The sequence below is a fragment of the Daucus carota genome, chromosome 4 (assembly GCF_001625215.2).
Source record: "Daucus carota subsp. sativus chromosome 4, DH1 v3.0, whole genome shotgun sequence".
NCBI lineage: Eukaryota > Viridiplantae > Streptophyta > Magnoliopsida > Apiales > Apiaceae > Daucus > Daucus carota.
This window is the reverse complement of record NC_030384.2, coordinates 19,782,299-19,795,230: the sequence shown is the minus strand read 5'-3', so window position 1 is coordinate 19,795,230 and position 12,932 is coordinate 19,782,299. Positions and strand designations below refer to the sequence as shown.

General features: G+C 29.4%; 1 protein-coding gene across 1 annotated transcript; it reads right to left on the bottom strand.

Annotated features, from left to right (window-relative positions):
- Positions 1–11,341: 11,341 nt before the first annotated feature.
- On the bottom strand, positions 11,342–12,539 carry LOC108216807 (23 kDa jasmonate-induced protein). Its single transcript, XM_017389648.2, has 2 exons — positions 11,967–12,539; positions 11,342–11,647 (listed from the first exon to the last, which is right to left on the bottom strand). Exons 1-2 carry the CDS (start codon positions 12,414–12,416, stop codon positions 11,453–11,455), a joined length of 645 nt encoding a protein of 214 aa, XP_017245137.1. The 5' UTR covers positions 12,417–12,539; the 3' UTR covers positions 11,342–11,452.
- Positions 12,540–12,932: the final 393 nt, after the last annotated feature.

Here is a 12,932-nt window from a genome sequence, read left to right as displayed (position 1 = left end):
TAATATTATCTAATATTAATTTCGATACACAAACGGTTCTCAAAAAATAGAACAGAAATGAAGTATGTTCTTTTTCAGGCTCCGCATTTTGGAGTTACTAAAAAATTCGAAATATTTAATATCTGTCTTAAATATTTGCATTTGCATTTATATACGAGATATAGTATATAATAAAATAAATGTTATTATCCGCATCTAACAATTTGGGATGATATAGATATATCCGTATCGAATGATAATTGAATTCGAAAATAAATATATTATTATATATATAATATATAATACTTATAATTAATTAATAATTATTATTTTAACTTATTAGTTAAATTTTTTTTTAGAAATATATATATGTGTGTGGACTTTTTAAAAAGATATATTACATATATAATACTTCTTCCGTCCCAATTTATCTGTCTTGTTTGACTTTTTGTAGTCAAATTGACCAAACTTTGACTGAAATTTACATATATGAATTAATTGGAAATACTTTTGAAAAATATATTACTAAAATCTGCATCCATCCTACTTTAAAATGTATTTTTTCAATTTTCAAGATCCCGTAAGAATTATTACTAATTACCAGTCAAAGTTTGGTCAATTTGACCTCAAAAAGTAAAACAAGACAGATAAATTGGGACAGAGGGAATATATACTTAATATATTTTATTAAATATATTTCATATTCTAACTTTTATTTTTAAAATAAATTAAATTATTTGATCATTTTTCTTTTAATTAAGAAAGTGTAGATATTTTAAAACGAATTCGAGAATTATCAGACTCGTACATCAGATTTAATTCAAATTTTTTTGAAATATCATTAGATCCAAATATAAGATTAAATTAATCTGGATATAGACATAAAAGCTGTTTGTTTTAACTAAAAGTTGGGATTTAAAGTTGTTTCCAACTAACTTCAAACTGAAAAAGTCTGTAATAAGTCACTTTGAGATATTTTTTTGGTGACTTAATCTTTTTGAACCTTGTTTTAATAAAAATTAACTATAAGTCATAAATTATCTATAAATCATTTTTATTTATAAACATAGGTTTAATAACCTATAAGTCAACAATAAATCAAGATTACCCAAACAATCCAAACAGACATTTTACGCTCTCCTTGTTAAATAAGGTAAGGTTCATAAGTGAATAACTCATCCAATGATGGTGTTGGAATCAACCCACAGTAAAGTACGGGCAACGTTTTTCTGAAGCATGGCTCAGAGCTGCGGTTGATTTCTCGTGATAGAGTTGATATACTCGATTTTCAAGATTTTGATTTGGTGATGAATCAATTGGGATAGTTAATGACGAGTTAATGATTGTGATTCAGTTTTAGCAATTTCCGATATCTACATATATCTATATTCGGTAAGGTAAGGATCGTGTGAATTGACCCCACGACAATGGTATGAGTTCAAAATTTTTGTTCTTATTGTTTTTAAATGTATTTGTCTTATGTCCTTTGTTATTGGTTATATTTTCGTAATTGAATTTTGTGTCTCGTTTATTACTAGATTTATAAGACTTTATATCGTAAATTGTGTTTTGGACATGTTGTTTCATTAGTTTGGATTTTTGTGTTCCTTTTGAGGGAGTGCCATGGTTGATAGCTTCTTGATCGTATATTGCGATCTTGGTTGTCGTTATTTTAACGATTGTGTCATTTTAGATTACTTTGTTGGCTTCTTGATCGTGTATTGCGATATTGGTTGTCGTTATTTTAACGATTGTGTCATTTTAGATGACTTTGTTTTGGTTCCTAGCATAATCTTTCATGCTTGTTTCTTTCTTTCTTCCTCCTTTTTTCCTCTCCACCTTATTTTCTTCTTTTCCGCGGATTTTTGTCCTTTATTTAGGTTTTCTTCTCAGTCATTAAAGTTTTATTGTCTAAATTTCCGGGGTCATCTCTGCATGACCTTCGGTTAGTCGATAGACTTTTTTGAATGAAAGTTCTCCTTTTTTAGTTCCGCGGATTTTGTTTTTTTTCGAGTGTTTTTTTCGGGCATCATAAATTTTTATCTAATTTCTTGTGGGGTTTTTTGACATTCCCTTTGATTAGATGAAAGTTTTTATGTATGGAAAAAACTCTTCCAATTCTTTAAGTATTGTATTTCGGTACAATTTACTGATGTGAAAGTCTTTTTGGGGAAAAAAAAAACCCCTCGTGATCGTATCCGTTTCATAATCCGCGTTTTTGGCGAGTCAATTTTATGCGAGCTAACTTTAATATAGAGTTGCTTAAAAATCATCACGTGGTTTCGAGTCTCCCCACGTGGGTTTAATTGACAATTCGACATGATGATATCATGTTATGTTATTCTCATTATTATTCTCATGATGGGACAAAACAGAACACAAAAATGATCATGTACTTGAGGTGTTCAATATACAATGGACCAAAACAAGCGCAGGACCACTCTGTGTTTTGTTATTATCGTAGTACTAGGACCGAGAAAATAATGAGTGGTCCATCTATCGATTTTTTTAAAAAAATTGATATTATTATATTGAAAATATATTTTTTAGTTCTCTTTTGATGTTAGCTATACTACCTATATTATATTGTACTACAATAAACAAACATGAATATATCTTATAATATACAAAAGGAGTTGTGTATTTTTATCATATTTTCTTGTCATCTCCAAATAACTCTTACTTAAAAGAAGTAACATTACAAAATTCTCATTTTGTAACTACAAATCTTCAATACATGGGTATCTGTTATTCTTGCATCATTTAAAAGTTTCAAAAACTAAAAACACCGGTAATGTACTCCATTATTATCTTATTAAATTATCTTTGTAAGGTAAATAATATTTTTTTATAAATAAAGATAAAAAAATAATATATAATTCGTTAGGAAATAAAAAAATGTAAAGCTACTATCAAAAAATGTATATTAACATTAAAAATACTTATAAATAGATGATAAAATATATATTATTTCTGCTACCAATTTATAATATATAAATAATTTTTGTATATACTAATTTTTAAAAGAAAATATAATCATTTTGTCAATAATATTTAATCGAATTTCAATATATTATCACATAATTTTTTATACAAATAAACAATTATAAGATGAATTCCAAAATGATTTTTTATATAAATAATCATTGTCAAGCCATATTTTAATTTTCTAAGAATTTGTCAGAGGTGATTTTAATGGACCAAACAGGACCACCATTTGTTTTGTTATTATCACAACACCGGACTAGGGATGGGCATCGGGCCCTTTCGGATCGGGGATTACTATATCCGATCCCGATCCCCCAATCTAAACTCAATCCCCATCCCCGGCCCGATCCCCGTCGGAGATTATTTTTCGATCCTCATCCCCGGCCCGATCGGGATTCGGGGATACCCGCGGTGATTCAGGGATTTTTAATTTAAGCTAAAATTTCTATTTAAATACTTAAATACATAATTATAATTTTCTAATAAGTTTTATTAATACCTAATCATTTTAATAAACAGATCTTCAATAATTTAATTATGACTTTTTTAGTTTTAAGACTCATATTAATAGAAATAAATATTAAAATTTATTTCAATAAATTTAATTATATTAAAGAGGTATATAAACATGTTAATAAATGTTTATAAACATGTGAAAATCCATGACTGAAGTTGACCTAAAAAGGTATATAAACATGTTAATAAGTGATTAAGATATATATATGTATATATTTATACTATATATAATATATAATATATAATATAATAATCGGGTAGGAGATCGGGTCGACAATCGGGGAAAATCGGGTCGGGGATCGGGCCGGAGGAATGTGAAAAACCGTACCCGACCCGATCCCCGATTTTTTTTCAAAGTCAACCCCGTTCCTCGGTCCGTACCCGAAAAAATCCCCGAATTCCGGCACCATTCGGTGCGGGGATCGGGTCGGGATCGGACGGGTCGGGATTAATGCTCATCCCTACACCGGACCATGAAAATAACGGTTCCTATAATTCAAGGATAAGATAACTAGACACGTTTGATATCCAGGTCCTAAGTTAATATCTTAAAAAATTTGTACCACAAAAAATCAGTTATTTATTTTTGATCATATTTTCTTCTCATCCCCAAATTGCTCTTATTTTAAAAAATTAATGAAAATCAACATCAAAAAACTCTTCCTCCGTAACTATATATCTGGAATATGCGGATATCTTTATATCATTAAACAGTTTCAAAAATTAAAAACAATGAATCGCAAAACAAAAACCCACATCATTATCCTTTTAAATTATAATAGGACTCATACAATATAAATAATTTTTTTAATTTATAAACGAAGAAATAAAAATATAAAAAAATATAATATGGAATTAGTTAAAAAATAAAAATGTAAAGTTTCTATCAATAACATATTAATATTAAAAAAATACTTATAAATAGATGATAAAAATACATATTATTTCTACTACCAATTTATAATATATAAATAAATATTATACATACAAAATTTATAAAAGAACATATAATTAATTTGTCAATAATATTTAATCAAATTTCAAAAAATTGTCACATAATTTATTATATAAAAAAGAATTATAATGATGCAAGCAATTAAATTATAACTATAAATTTTGAATTTTGATATTGCTTTATATCGATTTAAGGCTAATATTGTTAAGGCAAAACATTAAGGCTAGTACTTCTTCTCCATTGCTCTTTATTTTATAACAAATTTTTATGGATGTATTTATTAAATTAAAACATAAAACATTGTCATGAAAATATTGGTTTTGATACAATTTTCAATTAACTTTTTTACTGGCTATCGGAGCTCCAAACCTCCTTAATTTATAACATATTCTGATAATTTTTTTTATAATTATAAAATATTCAAATATTCTCATGAAAACATATATTTTCTGCTCGATTTTTAATTATTTGTTTTAAAGCCTAGCTTTAAGAACTTATTTAACACGTCGAATAAGAAAAGTTATTTAACACACAATAAATATATATTAACCCAAAAATATTTATTAATTATCTAAAATGTATTTTAATGAAAAGTATATTAATTTAAACAAATTCATTTTAAATACAATTAAAAATAAAATATATGTAACAAAATTGCAAATATTATAAGCTAGTTTTTAATAATAAGAAGAGGAAGAGAAATAAATTTTGAACTTTTTAAAATATAAGTAGAATCCGAAAATCATTGTCAAGCAATATTTTAGTTTTGGAAAAAATTGTCTAGTGATTTTAATAAGTTCCCAACGTTTTACACTGACCAAACCCAAAAGAGTCACGGTCATTATACAATGGACCAAACAGGACCACAGTCTGTTTTGTTATTATCACAATACCGGACCACCAAAATAAGAAATGGTGCTAGCAGTGGTTCCTATCCCTCAAGGATAAGATCAACTCCAAACACGTTTGATATCCAGGTCTTCAGTTTTTTTTTACTGACAAATGTAAGAAGATTTCATTAATTTGAATATAATATAACCGGCACAAACCTTCAACTGTTGATACAATCAGGTGGTATAACAAATAACATACTAAAATTAATTAGATAATTTGTTTCCCGGTCGTTTAATCAGGTGGCACAATGAATTTAAAAAAATTTGAAGCTAAAAACGAAATCAAAGACATCCCAAGTGATCCAAATTGCACCAACATTTCTAGAAATAGTAACATCGCAATTGATCATATCACATAAAATTCATTGCTAGCCCGATGTTCGGAAACACCAATCGCATAAATTGAGATTGGATAAGCGGCACCACGGCTATCTACATGCCAGACACCAGCTATAGACCTTCCGAAAGCACCCCAACAATCTACATGCCGGATACCAGCTATAGACATGCCGAAAGTGTAAACCAATGATGGATGGACAATCTTTGATTGTGAAAGGTTTGCTCTTGTAATAATCACCACCGTCTCAAATTCGATACAATCTTTGCAGATCACCAAAAATATCAATAAACTCGTTCTCAACAGATCCAATACGAAATAAACGTAATCATAACTAAACAAAAACATACAAAGCACTCCAAAAGGAGAGACAAAACACACACTTCAAAAGGAGAGACACACAAACACCCAAAAAATTGAGTTTTATTGAAAGAAAATTAATGAGAGTAAAAGATAATGAAAGAGTTGGGGTTTTCCACCGGAGAAAACCAGTGGAAGCCCCTCGATTTAGTTGAAAATGTACAAACCCTAGTGGATGAGTGGAGAGGAGGAGGCGGCTTCTTTGGGTTATATCCAGATCCTCAGTTAAAATCCAAAATAATATTTTAAAAACTTGTTTCAATAATATTTTCTTAAAAATTGAGGTTCATTTTTGATGTTTGATTTAAAAAAACAATCATTCATCATATTATTTTTATGAATTAAATATATACTTCTTTCCTTTTCCTATTTTTCAAGAGAGAAATTATTGTTGAAATAGTACTATAATATAATGTCATAAATTAGTAATACTCTATATTATAATATTATTTTTAAAGAAACTTCATATATAAGTTGCTTTATACTTTAGTTTATTTAATTTTCCCAAACATATTTTTTATTAATTTTATTTTTAATAAATGGTTTTAAATTCGATTTATATGAGTAAAAATGTTTTTAATTATTTTTCGATTTTAAATATATTCCAAAAATCTTGATTTTTCCAATAAATTTGTATATTACATATTGAAGTTTATTATTTTCAAGTTTCGTTATTATAATTAGAATAATGTTATTTATTTGTTAGAGTGCAAACGAATATTTAAGGGAATTTCGATTTGGACTGATAAAATTATATTTCGAACTCGAAGCTTTAATTAGACAAAGAGGCTAGTTTTAGGGGTGGGCAAAAAAAAAATCGAAAAACCGAAATCGAGCCAAAAAATCGAAAACAAATCGTAACCGACAAAAACAAAAAAAAAAACCGTAACCGGACCTATATAACAGTTTGGTAACGGTTACGGTTTTACCCCTAAAACCGAAACGAAAAATCGAACCGTTTATATAATATATAATAAAAATATAACATTTATGATATATTATTATATATAACATTTTATATATGTGTGTGCGCGTGCGCTACAATATATTAATCATATAGTTTAGTAAGAGAAATTGAATAATAAGTATATAAATATTTTTCTAAAACTATTAATAGTATTAAATCTGTATACTAGTTTCTAATCATATAAAAACTGGAAAAAACTGAAATCGACCAACGGTTAACCGAACCGAAAAAAACCGTTTGAAACGGTTCGGTTACGGTTTCTACCTAAAAAACCGAGTCGAACCGAAATACACGATCCAGTAACGATTTTAGATGAAAACCGAGCCGAATCGACCCGTGCACACACCTAGCTAGTTATATGGATCAGTTGTCCATACCTAGTCACTTGTAAGATCGTTTTTAAATAAAACAGTTTATACAACTCCATTTACACCGAATCATTAACATTTAGACTAGCTTAATAACACATAATGCCGGTTAATCGAGAAATACGGTGAAAACAAGATTGGAACATGGTTACTAAATGGTAGTGGTTGAAGATGTCATACAAGGGTGTAGGATTCGTGATTCAGGTTTTGTCTCAAATCGCTTGGTCATCAGAATTTTCTCAGAAAATTGAAGGAGTATTCATGTTTGCAAAGGTTGTCACTTATCCGCTGATCATATGGCTATATAGGATACATATATGTATCCTATCGATAAGGATCAAGCCAGACATAGTTATTAGGGAATAAGTAATCTAATCAATATAGATTTCTTATTTCTAAGTTGGCTACTGCCTTAGGTCAAACAAGTATAAGTCGTTCAGGGCCAACCTCTTTTAAGAAGCATGAGACTTGATGGACTGATCCGACATATCCCGGTTTTGACACCCAGTCCAGATTATATGGACATCTTTAAATTCAGCTGTATGGGTTAGCTAGCCCTCTATCCTCATTGTAGGCAAAGCTGAAGGTGGTCTTGAGCTCTAGAAGAATTCAATATCAAACTTAATAGACTTGATTCAGTACAAGAACACGAAAATGGTGAGGCTGATAATTCTCAGACGAGGCTAACCTCCTTTGTGCGAGGTACGTGTAATAGGCGAGGTCAATATCTAGTTGTAATCCAGCAATACTGGTGTGTGGACCCCTCTGACGGGTGAATCTAGGGTGAGGCCCGTTAACAACGTCTCCCATTTTCAAACGTAACAACTATCCCCCCCCCCAATGGCTTGAATTTATTGAATGAAGGACATTTTAATGTGAGGCGACGCTTTCAAAGAACCGAAATAACCAAAATAACTGAAATACCAAATAAGCTCGAAAATCATAACCGAATAGTGAACCGAATTTAATTCGGTTATTGTACCGAACATAATTTTTTATTTCGATTAAAACCGAATATCGAAATAAAAAACCGAAATTTTATAATAATCAACAAAAATCACAAAAATAATTGAGAAAATTCACAAAAATAATGGAGAAAAACATCACTAAATCATTTAAATTTTAAAGTTTGAAACTAATACATCAATAGCATCATTTCAGTAGTTAGAGCCATTTGCAGAATGAAAAAAAAACAATAAATAACAAAATATATATGCAGTCAGGAGTTAACAGATGTTCGCTTATTTTGTTATTACACAACATATCTCGTAAAACTAAAGTTGGATATACAGGGTGGCATAGAGTGTTGTGCATACAAATAAAATTAAAGTAAAGCATAGTTGACTGCGGATCAGGCGAAGAAGAAGAAGATGTTGGGTGAATCAGGCAAAGAAGACGAAGAATCGAAGATGTTGCCGTGCGCCCGTGCTGGTGAGTGGTGAGGTGATCACTGCTCAGTTGAGTCGGCCTTAGGGTGTGCGCTTTAATTGAACTAGGTTTATCCGAGTGAGTTTCAACTTTTAACATGGTATATATATCACATATAAGAAATTAAGATTTATTAGAAAATAAATTTTTATGGGTAAAATATAACATATATATATATATATATTATTTTAATTATTTTGGTTATTCGGTTTTTTCGGTTAATTCGGTAAAAAAACCAGAATAAGCCGAAATACCGAAATAGCCAGAAAACCATTACTGAATTAAAAACCGAAATATTTCAGTAATTTCGGTTTGGTATTCGGTTAACCGAACCGAATGCTCAGTCTCACTTTCAATGACTAACACTTACAATCGAATGAATACAAGAGAGAAAATGTTTTAAAACTCAAACTATGTTCAATAAATGATATGAAGACAATATGCAATCAAGCTCATTAAAGAGCTGTATGTTTTTCAAGATCATGAGTTGCCAAAGATATGAGTTGCCAGTTTACTTGAAAAACTTTCAGCGGTATATATGTACATAATCATGTAATGGCACCATTGAGTTTAAAATGCATGAACATTAAAGAAAATGTTAAACTCAATTTTAGCAAGCATGGTTACATGATTATTAACTGTATAAAATTATACTTTTATAATATTGAGATAAGGCAGTTTGTTGACGAAGTTTGAAATCAATTTGAATTAGTCTCAACAACCTTCTTAATTTTAGGAAAACTTTTTGTTCATTAAAATTGAGCTTGAATATATATATATATATATATATATATATATATATATATTATAAACATATATTAATCAGAGAACGTGCATATATATATATTTTTTTATAGTTTTCTACCATTTAGATCGATACTTTTCTTGTTAGAGAAATGTTAGTATACCAAAACTCTGATACCAAATGAAATTACACTCAGAGGAGGGGTGAATAGGTGTATAATAACTTATGATGACTATTTTTATCTTTTACCAACTATTATAGCTTACGGTTACTAAAGCAGTTTGTAGTGAACTAGATAATGGCTTATTATCTCATTTCAGCATTGAGCTATATATGTCAAGCTATTACGCATGCAATGATTAGAACGGTAAGGTTAGAAATGTAAAGGAGGCACAAGACGTTTTAGGCAGGTTCGAACTCTACTTCTAATGGTCTACGTTCGATTACATTACCAACTTAGTATCCGTTCTATTCCTTGAACTCCATTCCTTGAATTCATTAGTTCCTTGAACCCTCTGCAATATAGAACCCATATGACTAATCTACCCCACTCCCTTGTTCTAACACTAGAACACTTGTTCACTTTCAAAGGCTAACACTTACATACAAATGAATACAAGAAATAAAATGTTTTACAACTCAAACTATATTCTCTACATAAATATGAAGATAATAATACTCAATCAAGCTCATTAGAGAAGTTTATGTTTTCAAGATCGTGAGTTGCTAATTTACTTGAACAATCTTCACACGTATATATACAAAATTGTATAATGGCTCCATTAAATTTAAAATGCATAAATCTTAAACTCAATTTTAGGAAGGATAGGTACAGGGCCATCAACTGTATTATAAAATGTTTAAAATTACACTCTCATGATTTTGGGATAAGGCAGTTTGAAATCAATTTGAATTAGTCTCAACAACCTCCTCCTTTTTAGAAAAACGTTTTGTTGATTAAAACTGAGCTTGAATATATATTATAAACATATTTTAATTAGAGAATATACATATTTAAATTGTAATCCTCGCAGACTTCATATTGATGCGATCAGGATAGAGTTTTAAGTATGTGAGGATTCTGTCACAGTTTGTGTTTTTGAAAGATGTCATTTTTATTTAAAAAATGTTAACCATCCTAAACATTTTTATATTTCATCCGATCGTGTATAATGGAGAGAGAGAAAAAATTTGATTATATAATTGAGTTAAAAATTTATTATTTTATTACTTGATTATATTAAAATTTGCATTATAGATTTATTTATACAAAATATTATGTTTTTTAGAAAAGTTTAAATAATAATTTAAAATATTATCTAAACACATAAATTAAAAAATATTGATTGTTTATAATTTTATTTTTTATTTTAATTTAAATTTCGTACATGCTATAACGTGTAGCTAGGTATGAGGACTTGGAGCCTGCACTCTGCAGTAGTACCTCACTTTTGCTCACCTTGACATGCAATTTTTTTTTATTTTGGATTGTTATTTACTTTACATGCTAATAATTCAAATAATCACTTTTTCTACTCTCTTATCTCATTTTAAGTGTCTTGTTTTGACTTTCAACGATCAAATTAACCGATTTTTGACCAAGCATAAAGAACAAATTTGTTATTATTTCCAAAAATTAAAAATTACATTTTATAGTATATTGTACATACTTTATAATAACATAATTTTTTTTATTTTATAAATTATATTATATGTGTAAATATCAATCAAAACGTAGTCAACCATTCAAAAGTCAAACAGGACAATTAAAATGAGATGGATGGAGTATTATATTAAAGATTACATTGAGCACAAGTAATGAATTTTATTGGTACATAAAATAAAGTACAATCCAATGGATTTTGATTATTACTATTACACACGGCATAGAAATTATACAACATATATAATTTAATTTATTTCATTTTTGGAGCGAACGGGGTTCTAATTTCTGCAACAAAAAGCGGAGAGAAGCCCGCAGCAGTAGAAACTTTAATGTTAACTCCATCGTCGTCGGTGCTATGTGTATACCCGCCTCTTTTCTGCAAGTTACTGTATACAGTATTCCAATTGCGATTGAAACTCCCAGTAGAACCTACATCGCAGTAAGCCTACAAAAGTATGTTTGGGTAATTATAACTTATTATTAATAACTTATAAATTATTAAAAACATAATAATAAAGATAAAAGTGATTTATAGATAAATTATGAATTTATAATTAAATTTTATCGAAAAAAGTTTGAAAAAGTTAAGTCCATGGAAAAATGATCTGATCAAACTAACTTCTGCTTTCAATCCATTTTCTGGTTTAAATATGATTTTAAGCCGACTTATGACTTATTGCACAAATCATTTTTGAGTTTAAATTCAGAAATGATTAAAGCCCGGCTTAAACCCAGACAAAGATTTCTGTAGTAGTTGCATTTACCTTGTTTTTGTACAAACCTGACCAAGGGCTAGACCAAGCGAGGCAGAAGTCACGGTTCTGTCCACTGGCGTTCTTACCACGGAAGACCAACGCGGCCTCGGAACCGGAGGCCGCACTGGTCTTCTTGACATGGAGGAAGGAAGCCCATTGGCCATTTCCAATCTCAAAAGGGTAAGGTGTACGACCAATGAAGCCGTACCAATCTCTACTGGTGTTATAGTAGAGAGTTTCTCCAGTAGCATTGTAAACCATGCACAAAGTGGTGGCTCCATTACCATACTCTGTCTTGAGTCCGTCTACATACCTTCTTGCCTTGCCATTCTTGTCATGCTCATTTATCAGACGCATTGCTTCTCTTGCTCGATCTTCCTGCGTTTTCGCTTTCCCCACGTAATCAGACATAGTATCTAACTTTCGATCATCAACCAATTGCCCAAAGGGATTTGCCATCTTCTTTTTTCTTTTGTTAAAATCTCCCAATATGGCTTTCCTGCCTTTAAACTATTGTGTTTATATACTACTAAATAATCTAGTTTCATTCTCCTACTTCAACTACATTGATACAATATGCATGCATGGCCATTATCAGATATCAAAAATGCGTAGTGCTACGTGCATAAAATTGTGTACAGATAATACATGATGACATTGCAATTGATATTGTGGTGAGTTTTAATTGGGATTGATGTAAATACAGAGGACACGTTCCAATTAAAACCCACCATATATCATTATGTTACTTTTGTACACCATTATGTACACCAAGCATATTCTATCGAAATTAGATTATACAATTGAGTTGAAAATATACTTTTTTCATACTTGATTTTATTAAACTTTTCACATAAATAATTTTGTACCAAAATTAGACACTTTTAAATATTAACTAAGCAATATTTTTGTTTGTAAAAACAAATTAAGTTGAAATTTTATTTTTCACATATTTAATATATATTAAATAATTTA